Raw genomic sequence first — 22644 nt, forward strand, 5'->3', positions numbered from 1 at the left:
CAGAACAAGTTATACCTGAAGAAAATGCTCCAAGGAAAGAGTATTCAAGCCAGCAGTGCAGTGTTAATTTTTTTTTTTTTTTTTTAAGTGAGAATGGCCGGGCATGGTGGCTCACGCCTGTAATCCTAGCATTTGGGGAAGCTGAGGCAGGTAGATTGCCTGAGCTCAGGAGTTCGAAACCAGCCTGCACAACATGATGAAACCCTGTCTCTACTAAAATACAAAAAATTAGCTGGGCGTGCTGACACGCACCTGTATTCCCAGCTACTCAGGAGGCTGAGGCACAAGAGCTGCTCGAACCCAGGAGGTGGAGGTTGCAGTCAGCTCGGTTCGCACCACTGCACTCAAGCCTGGGTACAAGACTCTATCTTAAAAAATAAAAAAAAAAAAGTGAGAATGGTCAATTTTGCCAGGATTTAGGGCAAAGGTCAAAGATGATGTTGATGAGTGATTTTAGTGGAATGATGGGATTGAATACACAGCTTAAACTTTATTGAATGTAAACCCACAATGGTATAAATTTGAGAGAATGGAAGAAAAGGAAAGAGATACACATATAAGTACCTATAACTTACATGAAGAATTTTCCCAAAGAGAGGAACAAAGAAATGGGGTAGCTGGCAGTGCAGTGGGATGAAGTTTTTATATGGTGTGAAAAATGTAACATGTTTGTGTGTAGTGGGAGCAGTATAGACAAAAGCAATAAATCATAATGTCCAAATGAGGGAGAATTGCTACAGTCGTCCTTGAGTAAGAGAGAAGTAAAATCTAGTGACTTATGAAAGATTATTTGCCTTCATAGGTGCCATTTTTCCTTCTAATTTACTGACCTTCAATCTGCTTTGGATAAGAAAATTATAGAAATAGGCTAAGACTATAACTAAAACAGATTTTGAATAGCACTAATAACCTATGCATTTTAATTCACAAAGCCTTTTTATACTTACTCCCAAGTGGGTTGGTAGCAACTGAGGATATCACAGAAGTGACTTTTGGAGAGATGAGATGTTATGATATTCTTGCTCAGATTTTATAAGGCAAACAGTATTATTTTAGGGAATTCCTACCAGACTTTCTGAACTAATAAGGCACTGAAAAGGATCTAAAGCACACATATTATTTGGCTTAGAAACCAGGGTTATATGAGTCATTTCACCCTCAAACTTTCCAACAGAGAGGTTCAAAAGTCATTTTTGTAAATTATCATTCTTAGAGATGAAAGTTCACATTAGGCCACAGCGGTGGTTATCAAGCCTGACTGCATATTAAAACCAACTGAAAAGCTTCAAAAAACTGCTGATGTCAGAGGCCCTATCACAGAACTAAATTAGAATCTCTGGGACTAGGGCCAGGCATCAGTATCGTTAGTATTTTCTTTATTTTTTTACTTACCAGGAGATTCTGATGTCCACACCCAGATGTTCTAAGCAAATGGAAAAAAACATTTTAACTTTCACTACTGCAAAAAGAACGCAGTAGTCTCTAAAATTGCTTTGTTATAGCTTTTCTATTAATCAAGCTGATATAAAGTTCACGGCAAAGAAAAAACTTACTTTAGAAGCCTAATTCTGGCTACACAGCAAATGAGGACCTCCACATAACCAGTAAACACCAGAATAGTTGCTGCTAGAAATACAATTAAAATATAAAAATTCACTTACTATTTCTAAAGTATGCGTATTCAGTAAAACAACCGGAAATTCAATTATTTCATGTACAAACTCAGGTGGGTTTCCTTCTTCACAAGTGGCTTCAAAGTCAATAATACAAATGTAGTCATAATAACTGTCAGCACAATTGCTCTCTTTCAGCATCAGCTTCTGCTTCTTATAGTAGTTTTTCAGTCTCTTCTTTAGAACATCCTTTACTCCTCTAAGTAGAAGAAGACAACTAGTTACACTTAGGTAAATTCTACAGTCAAGAATCAAAACTCCTACCCGCCGGCACTGGGCTGAACACTGACAATCACAGCGTAATTTAGCAAATGCTAGCTAAAATAAATGTAAGAAAAGCAAGACTCAAAGCTAAGTCAGCAAAGAATTAATTAAAATAATATGTTTATTACAACATTAACATTTTCCTTCACAAGTCATTTTTTATTTTAGTAGTATATAACAGTATTTTCTCCAACATATATTGGTATTTCAAACCATAAACATTGTCAGCATATACTACCAACACAGTCATATTGCCTTATATACTAAGATAACATATATGATACAAACATTGAAATTAATATAAAATTATTCCACTGGCCAAAATATAAACTTAAGAATATAAAAATTTGGGTTAAGTTGAAGATATCGTATTATCTCTTTCCTTTCTTTTGGCTTTTGTAGGTTAGTCAACTCAAAAGATTTATAAGAATATGAAAGCATTATGAGCCTAGCATATAAAGGTGAATGTCTGTTGGCTACCTAACAAGGAAAACTCAATTAGAATACACTCTAAGTAAACTGTGTCCAGAGGAGCATTATCATACTAGTAGGTTCTTAACCAGAAATAAGTTTCTTAATTTATCATGGGTAGAATATGATTTAGGGGATTTCAATATTATAGGTAGCTTTAAAATATACATTCCACAAATGGAGTAGTGGGGAGGAGAGAAAGGTCATCCTAACAGATAACAGTGATCAGGTGACTTCATTCTTTAAACAATATGTATTTTTCCAAAAAATTAAGTTACAACCAGCATTCAGGCTTCCTTCAGTGTTACATACATGAATCCTATGTTGGCCTGCAAATATGAAATGGAAGTAAAAATAAGATCTAAATTATAATTAATGTGTAGTGCCAAGTAAAGTATCATGTTAACTGATTAATGACTATTTAAAAAAAACTGTCTTTTATTTTCCTTTCTAAACTACAAAAAATCCTACCCATGAAAATAGTAATAATCAACCAGTTAGCTATTTTAAGATGAAATGTCTTAATATTGTTTCTTTGCTTGAGATTTTCAAAATTATCAAGACCTAGGGAGAAAATCCTGAACCTCTTTCATATTAAGGCACTGTGAGTGACCTCTGTGTCATGTGACAGCTTTGGATTACTTTTTTTTGTTGTTGTTGTGGGGTGGGAGGTGTGACAGGCGGAGAGACTACATTTACCCGAGTTGTCTGCAAAGCTAATGGCAGGACAAACATACAACTAGTTGCTCTGGATAGAAACCTGCTATCTTTAACATCTCCTTTGCTCTTCCAAATACTCACCATGTTTGCCAATTCTAACTCAGAAACATATTCAGAATATGATTCTCTTTAATTCTTTCTGCTATGGCTCTCATTAGCTTCGTGGAGTATGGCAAATGCCTCCATTACCACAACCCTTCGATTCATTCTTTACTTGAGAGCTGAGCACTAATGCCAATTTTCTGCTTAAATATCTTCAGTGGCCGCCTTCTGCTTACAAGGTAAAATGCAGACTTCAGCATAGAGTTCCTTCCCAACTTGGCTACAACCTATCATTTCAGTATCATTGTCAAATGTTCCTGAGGTATACTGTGTACTACAGACAAAATATACTGTAAGTCATGGCCTCAACCGGCCAGATGGCTCACGTCTATAATCTCAGCACTTTGGGAGGTGGGTGAATCACTTGAGCTGGAGTTCGAGACCAGCTTGGGAAACATGGAGAAATCCTATCTCCACTAAAAATACAAAAATTAGCCAGGCATGGTGGTGCATGCCTGTAATCCCAGCTACTCGGGAGGCTGAGGCACGAGAATTGCTTGAACCCAGGAGTCCGGAGGTTGCAGTGAGCCGAGATCACACCACTGCACTCCAGCCTGGGCGACAGAGCAAGACTCTGTCTCAAAAAAATAAAAAAATTTTAAAAGTCATGTTCTCAATACACTTTTATGTTCTATAACTTTGGTTGCACAACAGCTGAAGAAAAGGCAAGATTATGTTGCAGAAACCATACAAACTGGAATTAGAAAAGTTTCTGGGTTTTTTTGTCTGAAATACCCTCTCCCTCCCTTTTCTGTCTGGCACAATTCAAATGTCATCTTTCTGAATTCCTGAGAAATATTCTCCTCTGTATTCTCATGCTGTACCTGGCCAGACCTCCAATATAGCATTGGCCACTCTGTATTGTGATGATTTCTTTGTGTGTTTTCCCAAAAGACTGAGATTGCCAAAGTGGGGAACATATCTGTATTTACCTTTATAACTTCAATGCCTACTGCAGTACTTAGAATTCAACACAGGCTTGTTGAATAAATGTATAAACATACATCTAGATCTCTAGCTCCCATGCAAGCCAGGAGTAAGCAACTGATCTTCACACCTGGGAAGGACAAAAATTTTGCTTGGAAAATCTTCTGTAGGCTACATGTTGCACCTTCATAACAGAAAGAATCGGGGAAATAGGAGTCAAAAATTTCTTCATACATTATGATGTAGACAATCTAGAAATAAATATATTTGTGCTCTTCTGAAGAGTGGTGAAACTCTAAAGAGGAAGAATACTACTTTTAAGAGGATTATGATTCAGAGATGCCTTGAAAAAGTAAGAGTTTTCACCTATTTCATCCAGGCAATTTTTTTTCTTGATGCCTGGCAGTTCTACTGTTTATCAAAAATCGATGTATTTTTCTGGACTCCAAAAGCCATTCCTGCCCCAAGGCCCAATCAACGTAAAGTGATTTGTTTCGCAAAAAATTACTAAAAACTTAGGTATATGTATATCTCATTAACACACACAGTTGACTAAGTTGCATTGTTTTCTCACTCAATATACAGTTAAACATAATGCATACCATCATTGTACATTATTTTTTAGAAATTAAAACAAAAAATATTCCTGGTAAGTGAATGATGTTTTTAATTTATTGTACCTGATTTCAAACAAACTCTTTTTATGAAAGATACAAATGGCAAAAAGAAAATAAAAAAGAAAAATACTCTATCTCACTAATATAACTATCCATCATTTAAATGAGCAACTAAAAAAATTAAAAACACACTTGTTATAATAAGACAGATACTCCTATACATTGCCGGTAGGTCATTAAAATATTCATAGACTTTGATTCAGCAGTCCTATCATCTAGAAGACAGACAAAAATAATCAGAGTTGCACATAAAAAATGTTAATTACAGTTTTTTTGAATTGTTAATAGGGTCATGTCATTATGGTAGGATTACAGATGATTTCGAATATTTCAATGTTTTCAAGATTTTCTAAAATGAGCATGTACTACTTTTATAATTTTATAAGTTATTTTTAATTACCTGGTTTCAAGCTTGAATTCTGAAAGCTTAGCTCTGAGTTCTTCCTTACTCATTCTATTAATACAGCCATTCGTAATAGCAATCTCTTTGTAAACTGGGTCACTAAAGTCACTCGCACTGGAGGTAATGAACTTGGATCCTTTTGTCTCCTGGCCATCAAATCTACACTGTTGAGTTTCCTACAAAAAAAAAAAAAAAAAAAAGGATGTAGTTTATAATTAGTACAAACATCACAGATTTAAAGATTCAAACTTTCAAACTTCTGAAGCCTCTTCATGCTACAAGTTCAATGAAAAGTGTTCACTGCAGCTCCTAAACGGGAGGAAAGGATAAGAAGAAGGAAGATGTGTCTCCAATACAATTGACCCCGCTCTATTATGAGTCATGAGGTTCCTCAAAGGAAACAAAGCTAAGGAAAAAGAGGACTGGTGGTGGGAGTCAACACCACCTCAATAGAGAGCCCCAGCTGACTATTTACTAGAAATAGCAGCATGACTTTGGATAGCTACGTATTGGCCTCTGATCTTCAATTTCCTTATCTATAAAATGGTAATTTGGTAATGGTAAATAGTGTTTGGGCAGAATTATTACAAAGATTAAACGAGATTATGTGTATCAGGCCCCTACACCACAGTAGCTATTAATAAATGTTAACTATTAATATCACAGGCTATACAACAAGCCCTTCACAAACAATATGCTAATATTTACAAATGAACCCATTTTTAAATGAACTTTTACATTATACATGTATAATAACTTCTGATAATTTTTAACCTGACTTCATTTCACAAAGTTAACAAAAATTGCCCAACATAAAAACAAAATGGACTGCAAATCTAATTCACAGCTTCCTAGTACTCAAAGAAGGAAATGTATTTAATTTCAAAACCTACATTTTCCAAAAGTTATACTTATGTCCGCTAACCAGAAGAACTACAGAATTATAAATCTTTTCATAAATAAAAATCTGTTATGAAAAAACATGACTCAATTCTATTTTCTCCACAGGCAGTCTCAAATTACTAATATGTTAAGTTCCAAAGATTCATTTATAAGTTATTTTCCACATGCAATATCACAAATATTAGCTATGTTCCAGAATTTTGAAAAATATTTAGTACTTACTATTAATCCCTATTAAAGCTTGTTACCTCAGTTATAATTTACCACATTGTCCTCATGTAAACTGTAATTATAGATCAAGGAAGGATAATCACAGAGAGGACACAGTCCCTGACTTACAACTGATCCTGATGGTTCAGGAACTATTTCTTACTCTAAGCTCTCAATTTAATGCAACACACATTTACTGGAAATGTAATGCTAGGTAAGGTGCCAGAGTACTCAAGAGTGACTCACCCATTTCCTTTGAGGAAGAGGTCAGCAGTTCCAATGTCTGAACTGTCCATAAATTAAAGAATAGACACACTGAGGTTCCTTGTTAACAATGTTAAGAAAAAAAAAGTATTGCTAGTTGACCAATGATTCACTTTCAACAATATATTAAATTTACAATAGATACTGCTCTGCTTGACCAGAATTTTATAAAAAATTATCTTTTGACTTTAAATTTACATTGAATTTTAAACTTCATCTTTAGTCAGGTTAAAATGTAGGTCAACATTAAGTAACAGTTTCTCTACCAAAACAGATGTCTCAGTTAATTTAAGTAGATTTTCTCTTTGGATAAATCCTCCTTCTGATTCACTTGTTAATTCCCATCCAAAACTGTAGCTACAAAAATTATTCACAAGTAACACTTAGGCCTCTTCTATAGATGCTATAAATTATGACTTCCATAAAGAAAAATTTGCTTCCTTTCCTAGGTCCAGCTCTAGTTCTCTTCCTTCAGTGAAGTTCTAGAGACAGCCAAGGTCTAATCCTCAGAAAGCAGTGTCTCCTCCCAAATTTCACATCTACACTGATGGTTCACAAAGAAGGATGCTCAAATCAATCCGCCAAGGAGCAGAAAGAAAATACTAAAAACAATACTACTTGTATTGTTAATCTGCAGAAACACAAAATTAGTTTACGAAATACATACTTACATTTGCATCAGCACCCGTACCAGTAACTACATCCCTCTATCACATGTCACATATAATACCGACCATATAATGAGAAAAGTGATAGATTCCACAATATGGAGAGAAACATTCACCATCACAGAACTGTAACATTTTGCAATATTCACGTGTTCAATTGAAGTGGATGTATGGTTTATATTATCTCAAATAAGACAAGCTTTTACATTATGGGATGTGGCCATGAAAATATTCTATACCAAACAGAGGTTTACTATCTTGTGGCAAACTACTTTAAAACTGTTGTTGAGGCTGGGCGGGGTGGCTCATGCCTGTAATCCCAGCACTTTGGGAGGCCGAGGCGGGCGGATCACGAGGTCAGGAGATCGAGACCACGGTGAAACCCCGTCTTTACTAAAAATACAAAAAATTAGCCGGGCGTGGTGGCGGGCGCCTGTAGTCTCAGCTACTCAGGAGGCTGAGGCAAAAGAATGGCGTGAACCCGGGAGGCGGAGCTTGCAGTGAGCCGAGACTGAGCCGCTGCACTCCAGCCTGGGCGACAGAGTGAGACTCCGTCTCAAAAAAAAAAAAAAAACAAAAAACAAAACAAAACAAAAAAACTGTTGTTGAACTTAAAGATGAGTTACAAATTTTCTTTTACAAAAAGACAGGTATTCTATAATTGCTGTCCTCTTCGTATTGGGAAGGGTACTGGAGCTTGATTTTTAGCATTTTTTTAAAGGAACACAATCTGTTGTTGCAAGATAAAAGAAAACACATTTTAACAGTAAGCTAGAAAGTAACTGCTTGTCAAATGAAACTTTTTCTGTATAGAGAACATTTTGAAAACATGTTCTGGAAATGCTGCTATTATTCTGTTGCCAAAAATCTAGGTACTACCTATTAAAAAAAGAAAAGGAAAACCTCTGCATCTGCACACTAAAAAAAAGCTTAGAATTTTTCTTGATTGACGTTCTTCCAAAAGGAGAGTTCTGATGAAATCTGAACCTACTTATTAAAATATAAATACGCAATAGCTTCTATTAGTTTACAAAGACAACTGGCATTAGAGATAATGGAAATTTACCACCTGAATTCAACAAAAAACTTTGCTCCAGATTGAAAAAAACTGTATCATGGCCCGGCGCAGTGGCTCATTGCCTGTAATCCCAGCACTTTGGGAGGCCGAGGTGGGCGGATCACCTGAGGTCAGGAGTTCAAGACCAGCCTGGTCAACATGGTGAAACCCCATCTCTACTAAAAATACAAAAACTAGCCAAGTGTGGTGGGGGGTTCCTGTAATCCCAGCTACTAGGGAGGCTTAGGCAGGAGAATCACTTGAATCCGGGAGGTGGAGGTTGCAGTGAGCTGAGACCATGCCATTGCACTCCAGCCTGGGCAACAAGAACGAAACTCCGTCTCCAAAAAAAAAAATGTATCATTACTATTAGTTTTTGAGACACGGTCTCACTCTGTCACCCAGGTTGGACTGCAGTGACACGATCACAGCTCACTGCAGCCTCCACCCATGGGCTCAGGTGATCCTCCCCACTCAGCCTCCCTAGTAGCTGGGACTATGGGCGAACGCAACTACGCCCGGCTTTTTGTAAAAAAAAAAAGTATCATTATTAAGAGCACGCAACAGTAAGTTTTTAACAATTACTACCGTCACTAAAGCCAATTTGGAACAGAGACCTAGGCCTTAAGTAGCTGTAAAAGTGTCAAGACTTTCAAATATAAAGAAGCATATTCAAACACACTTCTTTTACTAAAAATAAACTTCGAAATTTATTTTAAAAACCACTTACACGATGAGATTGACACAACGTATCTCAGGCTGAAGAGGAAGGCAGGTGGAAGAGTGGTTCTTTATAAGAGAAGGGATGTGCAAGTACTCTTTGAAAGTAACAACTTCAGAAGGAGAAAGATAATTGCAAAGATCCAAAGGAAGTGCATACAGGGCAAAAGGAACATACAGAGACTCTTAACAAGACCTTCTTTCCAACGTAAAAGAACACAAGGAAGCGACGGGCACTGGAAAAAAACTGTGTGAGATGCAATTAGCAACCGAGGCAGGCACCAGACCCCGCAGCGCAGCAAATCGAAGTTACTAAGGAGGGGAATAAGCCAAATTCATGTTATTGAAAAGCTCATTCTAGCTGCCAGATGGAAATTGATCGTGGACGGAAGGAGCAAGAGTTTGGAGGCCTCTTGCAAATACCCACTTTATGAAGTGCTCAACATGTTTATTATTAGGAAAAGATCAATTTTAGTATTCAATCACTTACAATCCGCAGCGCTAGTCAACAATTACATTAGTTAAATAAGTTTTAAGACAGTTCTACAACTTTGCCACTGTAACTAGGTTCAACCTATAAGATGTCAAAATTATTCATTCAATCGTATACTATGTTTATATGAGACACCAGTAAATGAGCAAAAGCAGCTAAGACGAAGCTCCACTTAACAGGTACAGAGAGAGGGATGCTGGTGGGTGCTTTTTAAATTTTTTCGTTTTTTAAAAAAAGGTATGAAGTGACATACCTAGGGTATATGGTGAGATTTTAAAAATATAAAGCCTTGCAAATTACCCATAACGGCTAGATGGAGTGACAACAGCAACCATGAACACAGAATTAAGTTTAGAGCAGAACTCCCTCTTAAAACCTATTAACCCACTGTAGACAGAACTGGTCTTGACGATTTCCTCTCTCCCAGAGAGTGATTCGGCCCTGAGGGGGCTCCAAGACACCCACCCCAGGATAAAGCTAGGAAGCTGGGCACCGAGGTGCTAGGAAGCTGGGCTGGGGTCCAAGGGCGCGCAGCTGCACCTTCTGCGGGACACCTGAGAAGAAAGAGGTGCCGAGGGCGCTTTGGGGACGGGGCAGCGGGCGCCGACAGCCAGACGCGGGCCGACTCCTCACCTCGGGACTGGGACGCGGCGGCTCCTCCCCGCCCTCCGGCCGCGGCGACTCCAGCAGCGCGGGAGCCACGGCCTCGCCGGCAGGCTCTTTACTCTGTGGATCCTCCATGCCGGCTGTCACGCCAGAGGAGAGTTGCTGGAGCCGGACACTTGCTCACTCTCACTCTGCCGAGTCCGAAAGCCTCGCCTTTCTCCGTTGAAAAATTACCGGGCTCGTGTTCCCGCGGCGGCGGCCACACAAACTCCAGCGACCACCTCCCACTTCCGGGAGCGTGTGGCGTCCACACGTCGCGCAGGCGCAGTGAGCCGGCGTGCGCGGAACGCCAGCGCCGCAGTCCACAGAGGGAGGGAGGAAAAACAAGAGGGAGGCGCGCCGGTGAGAAGACGGGGCGAGGCCGGCCGTGAGCGGAGCTAGCGCGGGTTGAAGTTGCGCAAGGATCTAGTCCAGTCACTAGAGGGTAGCACCGGAACGTATGTTCTCGTCAGTGTTTCGTGAGAAGGAAAAAAGTAGGGTGAGTGGGGAGATATCATAGAGGAAGATGTTTTCAACCATAAAAAATAATAAAACAATTCACATTTTCCATAAGGAGTTTCCTAAAACTTCCACTTATGGGCAAGAAAAGAAAACGGGTCGGGACTTAGTGTCCCACTATAAACAATTAGAAAACGGAACAAAATATAGGAGACAGCTCTTCAGACATTGGACAACAGACAGCTGTGGACTATTTTACCGGAGAGAAAAGAAATAAAAGGAGCTGTATATCACCCTGCCCTTTTGCCCAGAGGCCATTTCCAGTCTGTGGTGAAGTGAAGGGAAATCATATGGAAACCTAGGATCTCCTGGGTTGAAAAGACAGGGATTGGAGTTGAGGAAATTGGGGTAGGCCAAATTGGATGGAATTTGTGGGGCAGAATTCTGGAGAGGAGGGAATTACGTGGAAAAAGAGTTTCAGAAATCTGCTTAGGAGTACCTTGAATCTTTAACTGAATAAAAACCGTGAAACTCCACAAGGCCAGGAAAGAACAATTATTGGGGAGCAGTACACCAAACAATGATGAGAGCTCACACGGAACTGGGAATCATTTGAGCTCCCAGCAACCAGAGTGAAGAGATTATTGAATACCATGGAACATGCACCAGAAACCTCAGAAGTGAAACTGCCATTGCAAAATTATCATTGAGACAGTGAAAGAGATCGGACTTAACGAGCTCCATCTTGCTTTTAACCTCCAAGCTATCCTTATTCATTCCTGGGCGTAGGCCAAACTAACACTGGGAGGAACTTAGTGTATAGCTTACAGTTTAAAACAAAGGTGATAGCCCTTTCTCAAAATAAACCCTCTTCTTGAGACTAGACTGCTTTTGTAGGACTAGCAAATTAGCTGAAAGATTAGAAATTATGATTTAGGAGTCATGCAGCTGAAGGCTACAAGATTCTAACCCTCTCCACATTGCTCCTGGGGATAATATCACTATTGTAAAACCTAAGATCAGTGCTTGAGATATTTTGCAGGCCCTGCACTTGATGGATCAGCTGGCACCTCCCAGATTGGTAAACTGGCTCATCTGATTTTGTGTCCCCCACCCAGGAACTGACTCAGTGCAAGAGGACAGCATCGACTCCCTATGATTTCATCTCCTACCCAACCAGTCACCACTCCCATCTCACTGGCTTCTCACCCACGAAATTATCCTTAAAAACTCTGATCCCCAAATGCTCAGGGAGACTGATTTGAATAATAAAACTCAGGTCTCCTGCACTGCCAGCTCTGCATGAATTGCTCTTTATTGCAATTCCCCTGTCTTGATAAATCGACTCTGTCTAGGCAGTAGGCAAGTTGAACCTCTTGGGCGGTTACAAAAGTGTCATGCCTTAGTGAGATCCATTGGCCTAGACTGCAGGACCCAGAGCATGAACTACTGTAGACTCTTCAAAAGCCTAAAACAAGCCCTGAAAGTATCAAACTGCTCTGTAAGTAACCTAATTACCTGTAAGAACAAATTCTAATACTCTCTGAAAGACTACAGTAAAATCCAGGATTCAACAACATTAAATTCAAAATGTGAGACATCCAGTCAAAAATTGAGAGACACGCAGCACTTGGGGACGCTGAGGCGGGAAGATTGCTTGAGCCCAGGAGTTCAAGGCTGCAGTGACCTATGATTGCACCACCGCAACCCAGCCTGGGTGACAGGGTGAGACTCTGTCTCAAAAGACAGAGAGAGAGAGAGACCAAGTGGTAAGAAAATATGAAGTTCATAGAAACAAACCCCAAAATGATAAAAATGATGGAATTAACAGACAAGGATTTTAAATACCTGTTATGAATATGCTCAAAGATTTAAAGGAAGACATGATAGGAGAGAAACTGGAAAGATTTTTGAAAAGAAACAAATCAAATTTCTGGATGGAGGTGAAAAATATTTGAAATAAAAATTTCTTTGGTTGGGATTGCTAGCACATTAAGCAATGCAGAGAAAAAGATTAATAAATTCAAAGATACAGCAACAGAAACAATACAAAATGACACACAAACACAGAGAAAAAAGATGAGTACAGCTTCAGTAACCACTTAAAGAGGCTTAATACTTCAGGACCGCTTAAAGAGGCTTAATACTATTGACCTAAAAGGTAGAAGCTGAGGCAAAATTAATATAAGTAGAGAGTTTATTTGGTCCAAGCCTGAGGATTGCAACCCAGGAGCATAGAATTGAAGTTGCCCTGAATCCATCTACTCAGAAGATATGCCAATTTGGAAGTTAAGTGAACACTTAGTAACCAATCATAATTGTCTTAAGTCTTGCCCATTCTAGATTATTTGCTTTGTTCAATAGGCAATTGAGATGGGGCATAATTCCAATAACAATAATCTTTGATGGGGATAAGTAGTCCTTTCTAACCATACATACCTCCATCTCAGCTTCTATCTCAAGAAACAACTCTTTTGACTTTGTTTCTTTGATTTCTAGAACTACTGCAGCAGCATCAAGAAATTAGACCTGCCATAAAGAAAAAGACCCAGAAGAAGATAATCTAATAAATAGTGAGGCTTTTGTCCATGAAGCCTATGATGAGCAGCTGTGCTGGGGAAACTCCAAGAAGTTTCTCTGAGGAAATTGGATTGTGAGACACAGTTAAAGAATGTCCCTTCTGAAAAATCCTAGCTAGGTGAAAATAGTCAAAGTCAGTCAAAAAATGTAAAAAAAAAAAAAAATCCAAGCTAGATGAAAATAGCTACGTGAAAATTACTATCGTGCAGTAACTTTTTTTGTCTTTAGACTCTGGTTTGAGCAATTAAAGGTTGAACAAAGTGAAACATGCATGAAATGATCAACCTAAAATGAAGATGAGGCAAAATTAATATAAGTAGAGTTTATTTGGGCCAAGCTTGAGGATTGCAATTGTAGATTCAAGTTGCCCTGGGTATACTCAGATTAGTAGCAGCTACAAGTGAATTTTTAAAGGAAAGAGGCAGTTCCTGGGTGGTTTATCAAGAACTAACTGTAAAGCCAGGCATGGTGGCCCACACCTGTAATCCCAGCAGTTTGCCAGGCTGAGGTGGGAGGACCACTTAAGGTCAGGACCAACCTGGCCACATGGTGAAACCTCATCTCTACGGAAGGAAGGAAGGGAAGGAAGGGAAGGAGGGAGGGAGGGAAGGAAAGAAAAAGAAAGAAAGACAGGCAATCAACAAAAGAAATAAGTAAAATGCTTATAGTATGGAGGAAAGTAAAACAGGAAAAGGGGATGAGAGGGTGCCCAGGTATAGAGGGGATTACAATTTTAAATAGAATCATTAGGGAAGACCTCTCTAATGATGTGCCATTTGTGTAAAGACTTGAAGAGGCAAGGGAGTAAACTGAGAATATATGGGAGAAGAGAAGTTTAGGCAGAGCAAACAAGTGAAAAGATCCTGAACTGGAGTGTACCCAAAATGTTTAAGAAATGTTACTGTGTTCAGTACTTTCCTACGACTGTGTGACATCAGTATGCAGGAGACCTAAATGTTTTTATTTTATTTATTTATTTATTTATTTATTTATTTATTTATTTTTTGAGACAAAGTCTCACTCTGTAGCCCAGGCTGGAATGCAACGGTGCTATCTTGGCTCACTGCAACTTCAGCCTCCTGGGTTCAAGCGATTCTCATGCCTCAGCCTCCCAAGTAGCTGGGATTACAGGCGCCTGCCACCACACCTGGGTAATTTTTGTATTTTTAGTAGAGGTGGGATTTCACCATGTTGGCCAAGCGAAACTCTCAGACTCCTAATCTCAGGTGATCTACCCGCCTTGGCCTCCCAAAGTGCTGGGATTACAGGCATGAGCCACCTTGCCTGGCCGATGTTTTTAAATGTTGTCTCTGCTGTAACTTGCCACATAACACCAAAGGGGAAATCCCAATGACTTTAGCACCTCCTGTTTAAAAAAAAATGTGTGCCATAGTTGGACAGTTAGAGAGAAAGCTTCCCTGAGTATTTCAGCTATGCCACAGCCTAAAAGAGAAGTTCGAGAATTGGTTATTCTCTATTCACTCCAGTGGGAAAATGTACCTACCTTTCCTGTAGCTGCAGTGTCCTGGGATTAGTCAGCTGTCAGTGAAGATCCATGTATTGTTAGATAGCAGGGTTTGTAAATTACTGTAGGCTGCACTAAATATGTGACTTTCACAGAGCAAAATGCCTTTTGTTTCTAAGCCATCTCCCATTGCTGCCTGATGCCACGTGTTAGATAATTCCATATGTTTAGGTCTGTATTTGAGCATCCTGCTCTGTTCTCTTGGTCTCTGGTATCTGTTCTTATACCTTTCCCACACTGCTTTCTATTACTCAGCTCTGCAATATGTCTTCATATCTTATAAAACACGTTCCTCCTCTTTACTCTTCTTTTTCAATACTGACTTAGCTATTTGTGGATATTTAATCTTTCATGTATACTTTAGGACAAATTTTTTGCTCTTCAAAAAATCCAATCCAATCCAATCCAAAAAAATTCATTAAGATTGAATTCACTCGATTGATTTGAGGAGAAATGACATATTAAGTTATCCTCTTATAATATAGAACTGCTAAGTCAGATTGTCTTTAATGATGATCCTTTAACATTTCACAATTTTCTCCATAGATATCTTGTACATTCGTAACCAAGAATTGCTAGATACATTATGGGTTTTTGGCTATTACGAATGGTAAATTATTTTATACCATTACATAAAATACTATTGATTTTTAAGTTTAATAAACAAAAACAAAGAAATAAAAGACAACCAGATTAGAAACAAACAAACAAAGAGACAGGTGCGGTGGCTCACACCTTAATCCCAGCGCTTTGGGAGGCTGAGGAGGGTGGATCACCTGAGGTTAGGAGTTCGAGACCAGCCTGGCCAACATGGTGAAACCCTGTCTCTACTAAAAATACAAAAATTAGCCAGGCTTGGTGGTGCACACCTGGAGTCCAAGCTACTCGGGAGGCTAAGGCAGGAGAACCGCTTGAGCCTGGGAGGCGGTGGTTGCAGTGATCCTAGATAGTGCCAATGCACTCCAGCCTGGGTGACAGAGAGAGACTCCATCTCAAAAATGAATAAATAAATAAATTAATTAAATAAACATAATACGTCGGCCCTATCACCCAGCAATTCCACTCCTAGGTATTCACTCAGGAAGAGTGAAAGTGAAGGTCCAGGAGGTGGCTTGGACGTGGATATTTCCAGCAGCATTATTCATAATAACTGAAAAATGAAATTAACTCAAATCTCCATCAACAGGTGAATGGATAACCAGAATGTGATGTATCCCTGTAATGACATAATACTCCTCAATATATAATAATAAGCCTTTTTTTTTTTTTTTTTTCAGAAACAGAACCTCATTCTGTCACACAGGCTGGAGTACAATGGCAGGATGGTGGCTGCCTTGACTTCTGAGACTCAGGTGATCCTCCCACCTCAGCCATTCAAGTAGCTGGGACTACAGGTACATGCCACCATGTCCAGCTAATTTTTGTATTTTTTGTAGAGGCAGGGTTTCACCATGTTGCCCAGGGTGGTCTTGCACTCCTGAGCTCAAAGGATCCACCTGGCCCAGCCTCCCAAAGTGCTAGGATTACAGGTGTGAGCCACCGTGCCCAGCCAATAATAAACTATTGATACATGCAATAGAATGGATGAATTTGGAAAAATCTTGAGTGAAAGAAGCCAGATGCAAAAGAAGACATACTCTAATTCCACTTACATGAAGTTCAAGAATAGGCCAAACTAATCTATGATAATAGAAATTCACAATAGTGACTGCTTCAGCTTGGGGTTAGGGGTTGAGGATTAACTTGAATGGTACGCAAAGGAAGTTTCCAGGTCCTGGAAATATTCTACATCTTAATTGGGATAGTGATTACGTGATGTATATATTTATCAAAACACATTGAATTATGCATGTAAGATCTACGCATTTCACTCTATGTAAGCTTGCCTTTGATGAAAAAGAAATTAAAATTTTAAACACAAAAAATTGGTTTTTAATTTCTTTCTTTTTCTTTTTCTTTTTCTTTTTTTTTTTTTGAGATGGAGTCTTGCTCTGTTGCCCAGACTGCAGTGCAGTGGCACAATCTCGGCTCACTGCAACCTCCACCTCCCAGGTTCAAGCTATTCTCCCACCTCAGCCTCCCAAGTAACTGGGATTACAGGTGTGTACTACCATGCCCAGCTAATTTTTGTATTTTTAATAGAGACAGGGTTTCACCATGTTGGCCAGGCTGGTCTCAGACTCCTGATGGTTTTTAATTTCTAAACATTCTTTTTTTATTAATCCCCAGAACATTCTGGATAATTTCTAAACTTTCTTGTAAATTTTAATAGTTTTATTATTCTGTTGCTTTTTTCCTGAAATTATCAAATTCTGCAAATAATCAGTTTTAGCCCTGCCCTTCCTTATACCCCTTATATCTTTTTCTTTTCTTATTGCATTGGCCAGGAGACTTTGTAATATGTTAATAGTAATGGTGCTATGCTGATTTCATGGGAAATGTGTATAAAGCTTTTCTATTTAGTTTAATGGTTTCTGCAAGTTACAAAGTCTTTTCCTTCAGTCATTTAAAAACATTATTTTCTTCCTGTATCCTATGTTTATTTTGAAAAGTGTAATGTTGATATGATTCTTGCTCTTCTATGGATAATCTGTTGTTTCTCTCTGGAGTCTGCAAATTTTCTTTTTGTTATTGATGTTCTTAAATTTCATTGTAATAAATCTAGGTGAGGATTCTCCTTTTTTTCTATAATAAAAAACATAATTTTTTGTATTTTTAGTAGAGACAGGGTTTCACCGTGTTGGCTGAGCTGGTCTTGAACTCTTGACCTCAGGTGATCCACCTGCCTTGGCATCCCAAAGTGCTGCGATTACAGGCATGAACCACCGTGCCAGCCACCTCATTTTAATTTAATCACCTCTTTAAAGACCTAATCTCCTGCCAACTGAAGAATGACAAGGTTCATAAGTATAGAAAAGAGAGCTTTATTTCTCATAAAGGGTTAGGGTTGTGCATCCTTGCAGGCTGCCACTCTGATAGGCTGGGAAGTGTAGCCTCTAGCCAGAAGCCAGAAATAGGCACTTTAAGGGAAGGAAGCATAAGACAGGAATGTATGCTGAGCATAGCGGCCAAATATACATATTTAATAAGAAATAGGAGGAATCATTAATGTTTATGAAAGGAGAAGCGTGCATGTGCACTTGAGCTTCATACCTCTTCGTGGGTCACATGTACACAAATGGCAGCATTAGCATAATCTGAGTGTGGAGTTTTCAGCCTTCTGACATCAGAAGGTGAAGCAGAGGACACGAGAATCCTCTGCACATCCTCTGTAGACTGGCCAGAGCATCTCCATCATCAACGGTCTCTGATAAGGAAGGTATGCATTGTGAAACTGGTGAGCTGTCATGTCGAAACTGTAAAGAGGGAAGGGAAGTCTCGTCATGGCCTCAGACAATTGGCTAATAGTGATAACAGAGTAAGTCATCTGCTCTTGTCTTCCACAGCTGATTCCTGCTTACTTCTTAGGAAAGATTCTGGTTAAAGGTTAATAAGAAAGGGGCAGACTGAGGCATGTCTGACCTCCTGTCCTGAGATGGCCCGGAACTCTGTTTTAAGGTTTCTCTGGGGTCTTCTTGGCTGGAACGGGGTCCGTTCAGAAGGTTGGGGGATTTAGAATTTTTTTTTTTTTTTTTTGAGACAGAGCCTCACTTTGTCACCCAGGCTGGAGTGCAGTGGCACAATCTTGGCTCACAGCAACCTTCACCTCCCAGGTTCAATTCTCCTGCCTCTGCCTCCTGAGTAACTGGGATTACAGGTGTGTGCCACCATGCCCAGCTAATTTTTTTTGTATTTTTAGTAGAGGTGGGTTTCGCCATGTTGCCCAGGCTGGTCTCAAATGCCTGACCTCAGGTGATCCACCTGCCTCGGCCTGCCAAAGTGCTAAGATTATAGGGGTGAGCTGCCACACGTGGCCTTAGGGGATTTAGGATTTTATTTTTATTTCTCACTCCAAATATGGTTACATTCTGAGGTACTGGGGGTTAGGTCTTCAACACAAAAATTTAGGGGGACACAACTCACCCCATAAGATTTGGCATTTACATTCTATTTCAGAGCTATCATTTCACATTTGATTTAGTTTATTTCTCATGTTTTAGCTTATTCCCTTGCTGGCTTAGGTTCAGCGGCCCCTTATCATAACTTATCATAGCTTCTGTGGTCCACTATCATAAATCCCTTGCCAATATTCTAAACCTTTTTCCCTGTTAAAACCTGCCATGATCATAAATCTATTTTCCTTCTTCATGCTTTCTCTGAGCTCTGAGAGAGGCCTTAGAGATCATACGATGGCCAGATCAGTGATGTGAAGAATTCATGACCACCTGCTCCTCCTGGGTGCTAATCCTCCTTGGCAGCTGTCACATTTCTCTCCTTGTCTTGTCTTCCCTCTCTCCACAACTTCTGCAGCAAACCTTCTCTGCTCTCACCTCCAACCTCCCATCTCCTTTCCCATGTACTCTTACCAGACAACCTTGCCTCCTGCTTCACAAAGAAAACAGTTTTAGCTTTTTACCGCCAAATCTACATGCTCACATCTGGTCGTGTCTTTGTTTAATATGTTGATTTTTGTTCATCATACATTTTTTACATTAATTTTGATGTACTAAGAGATTGATGCCTGTAATCATAGCACTTTGGGAGGCCGAGGCGGGAGGATCGCTAGAGACCAGGGGTTTGAGACCAGCCTGGCCAAGATGGCAAAATTCCTTCTCTACTAAAAATACAAAAATTAGCTGGCATGGTGGTGCATGCCTGTAATTCCAGCGACTTGGGAGACTGAGGCACAAGAATCGCTTGAACCTGGGAGGCAGAGGTTGCAGTGAGCTGAGATCACACCCCTGCACTCCAGCCTGGGCGACAGAGCAAGATGCTGTCTCAAAAAAAAAAAAATTACACTAAACTGTTTATCTTAATTACTGATTTTGGGGGGATGCCTCCTTAAATTTTGTGCCTGAAGTGAGTGCCTCCCTCGCCTCACCTGAGTCCTAGCCCCACCCCTTTCAGCCACTCCTCCCTCCCACCTTCATTTTCTGGTTTGATAACGCCACATGCTCCCTCAATTCCCCTCCTCTCCTGCCTTCCCAGGAATCTTGAATTTTGTATTATCCACTCTCTGTTCTGTATCTTCAGTGTTTTCCTCGTCAGTAGACCTTTCCCTTTGGCATTTAAATGAGCTTGACTCAAAATTTTCCAACTTAAAAAGCCCTCCAGCCAAACAAAACACCTCCTTCAACCTCAGAATTCCTAAGGCTGCTGCACTATCTTTTCTCCCGCCCCCTTTGGTGCTAAACTTCTTGAAAGAATTGTCTCTTTTTTCACACATCTACCACTATTCAACCTACCCTAATTTCTCTTCCACCCCCATGGTCCACTGACGTCTACCTCTCCACTGAGGTCACCAGTTATCCCCATGTAGTTGAACCCGGTAGCCTCTTATCAAAGCTCATCTGACTTGACCTTTCAACAGCATCCAGCGTTGCTAACTATTCTTTTTGTTTGTTTGTTTTTGTTTTGTTTTTTCTTTGTTGAGACGGAGTCTTGCTCTGTCCACCAGGCTGGAGTGCAGTGGCACGATCTCGGCTCACTGCAAGCTCCGCCTCCCAGGTTCACGCCATTCTCCTGCCTCAGCCTCCCGAGTAGCTGGGACTACAGGCACCCGCCACCACGCCTGGCTAATTTTTTGTATTTTTTAGTAGAGACGGGGTTTCACCTAGTTAGCCAGGATGGTCTCCATCTCCTGATCTCGTGATCCGCCCGCCTCAGCCTCCCGAAGTGCTTGGGTTACAGGCGTGAGGCATCGCGCCCGGCTGACTATTCTTTATTTACTGCAATACTCTTTTCCTTTGGTCTCCATGACAACACACTCGCCTGCTTCCTTCCTTTTTCTCTGGCCATTTCTTCTCAATCTCCCTGATCACTTCCCCCTCTTATATCCAATCATTTAATTCCGGAATTCCTTCAGGACTTGGATCTTAGGCCCTGTTCATAACTTTTATATTCTTTTCAAAGTATAGATTCTTGCTCTAGGTATTCTATCCATTCATCTAGCTTTGTTTACCATCCAGTAGCCAATGACTCCAAAATCTGTTTCTACCCACGATCTTAACTCAGAGCACCAGAGCCACATAACTACTTGCCTATTCACAAACACCACAAACTTGACATATCCAAAGTGAAATCATCATCTTCCTTCCCAAACCTGCCGCTTCTTTAGTGTTTCTGTTTTTCTTTTTTCTTGTTTGTTTGTTTGTTTGAGGCAGGATGTCCCTCTGTCATCCAGGCTGGAGTGCAGTAGCGCAATTGTTGCTCAAGTGATCCTCCTACCTCAGCCTCCCGACTAGCTGGGACTACAAGCGCTCACCACCACACCCGGCTAATTTTTGTATTTTTTAGTAGAGGCAGGGTTTTGCCATGTTGCCCAGGCTGGTCTCCAGCTCCTGGACTCAAGCAATCCACCCACTTCGACCTCCCAAGGTATTGGGATTACAGGCATGAACCACCATGCCCAGAGTGGTGTTTCTTTTCTCAGTAAATAGCTCTACAATCCACGCAGTTGATTGGGCCAAAAATATGGGCATCACTTTTGACTTTTTTTCATCTTTACCTTCCTTAATGCCTTCAGGATGATCTGGGTTATATTTTTCTCTCCTGATTTAGCACAAACTACCTTTTTTCTCTTTCCATTCTTCTTTTAGTACCTCCACACACCATGCCGGTTCCCATAACTTTTGTTAGCTAATTTCGTTCATTGTTTAGGTCAGAGATTCAATTTCCCTTCCTCCAGGATTTTCCCCCAAACTCCCAGATGTTGTTACATATCACCCTTTGTGGCATCTGTCTCCTTTCTTGGCATGTTTTTTTTTTTTTAGGATAAAGATTTGAAAAAAAGAAAAAAAGGCCAGTGGCAATGGTTCACACCTGTAATCCCAGCACTTCGGGAGGCTGAGGCGAGAGGATAACTTGAAGCCAAGAGTTTGAGACCAGCCTGGATATCATAGTGAGACCCCATCTCTACAAAAAATGAAGAGGAAAAAATACAATTAAAATTTGATTGGGAATAAAATAGGCCTTAAATATATGTGGCTTCAGTGTGGTAGAAGTTAACATATTTCTCTCTGAGGTTAATAGAAAGATGTCAAGGACTTAGGGCTTTTCTGTCTTGTAGCTTTATCATTCCTAGTATGCTGTCCTCATTCCCATGTTCCAGACACCTCCCCATTCCACACACTGTTCAGCCAATGGAAAGACAGAAACAGTAAAAGGGAGGCTATGTATTTCTCTATAAGGTCACATCCTGAAGTCATGCATATTAATTCTGCTTATATCTTGCCCTTTGTTACTCAGTCATAGGACTACACTTTAGTTGCAAAATTAGACTGGTGAGAATGTTGTCTTGGTTCTGTGGACAATTATCTATGAACAATTGAAAGTCTATCACTATTGAAGAAGAGAAGATCAAATATTAGGACAACTAACAGTCTCTGCCACAATTCTGGTGACCCCACATATCTACATATACCGTTTTTCCTACACATAAAATACACTTGCCCTTTCCCTAATGGAGGCAACCCCCAAGTCTCATTCTAAGCATTACATGATTGTTTAAAAACATTTGTGTGACCTGGTACAAATCATGCCCTATCTAATCTTGATCACAAAAACAAACAGGATCCTCTACTTTAATCACAGCACCAGAATGTGTAGCCTTGCTGACAAGCACAACCCGCTGATGGGAAGGTATAAACACATCCAAACCCTTTCATTAAGAATATCATCCACCAAGGCCTGGCATGATGGCTCACGCTTGTAATCCTAGCATTTTGGGAGGCTGAGGTGGGCGGATCACCTGAGGTCAGGAGTTCAAGACCAGTCTGGCCAAC

At 40.0% G+C, this 22644-nt stretch overlaps 1 protein-coding gene and 1 long non-coding RNA gene across 6 annotated transcripts in view; one reads left to right on the top strand and one right to left on the bottom strand.

Moving 5' to 3' along the window:
• The window catches only part of ERI1 (exoribonuclease 1), a 30386-nt gene extending 19848 nt beyond the window's left edge, over nt 1-10538 (bottom strand). For 4 of the 5 annotated variants that reach the window (XM_063726512.1, XM_024251405.3, XM_024251406.3 and 1 more), the window contains exons 1-3: nt 10186-10538; nt 5235-5413; nt 1662-1872 (exon numbers count right to left, since the gene is read on the bottom strand). In XM_063726512.1, the coding sequence (XP_063582582.1) occupies nt 1662-1872; nt 5235-5413; nt 10186-10293 (498 nt within the window). In that variant the 5' untranslated portion in view covers nt 10294-10538. Of the gene's footprint in view, nt 1-1661; nt 1873-5234; nt 5414-6596; nt 6618-10185 lie in introns of those variants that run through there. The other variant, XM_054561191.2, reaches the window with a different exon arrangement.
• Nucleotides 10485-21840, top strand: LOC129060889 (uncharacterized). Its single transcript, XR_008527751.2, has 3 exons — nt 10485-10696; nt 13156-13309; nt 21634-21840. It is a non-coding gene; the product is annotated as an uncharacterized LOC129060889 (long non-coding RNA).
• The last annotated feature ends 804 nt before the right edge of the window (nt 21841-22644 follow it).

This window comes from Pongo abelii, chromosome 7, assembly GCF_028885655.2.
Source record: "Pongo abelii isolate AG06213 chromosome 7, NHGRI_mPonAbe1-v2.0_pri, whole genome shotgun sequence".
NCBI lineage: Eukaryota > Metazoa > Chordata > Mammalia > Primates > Hominidae > Pongo > Pongo abelii.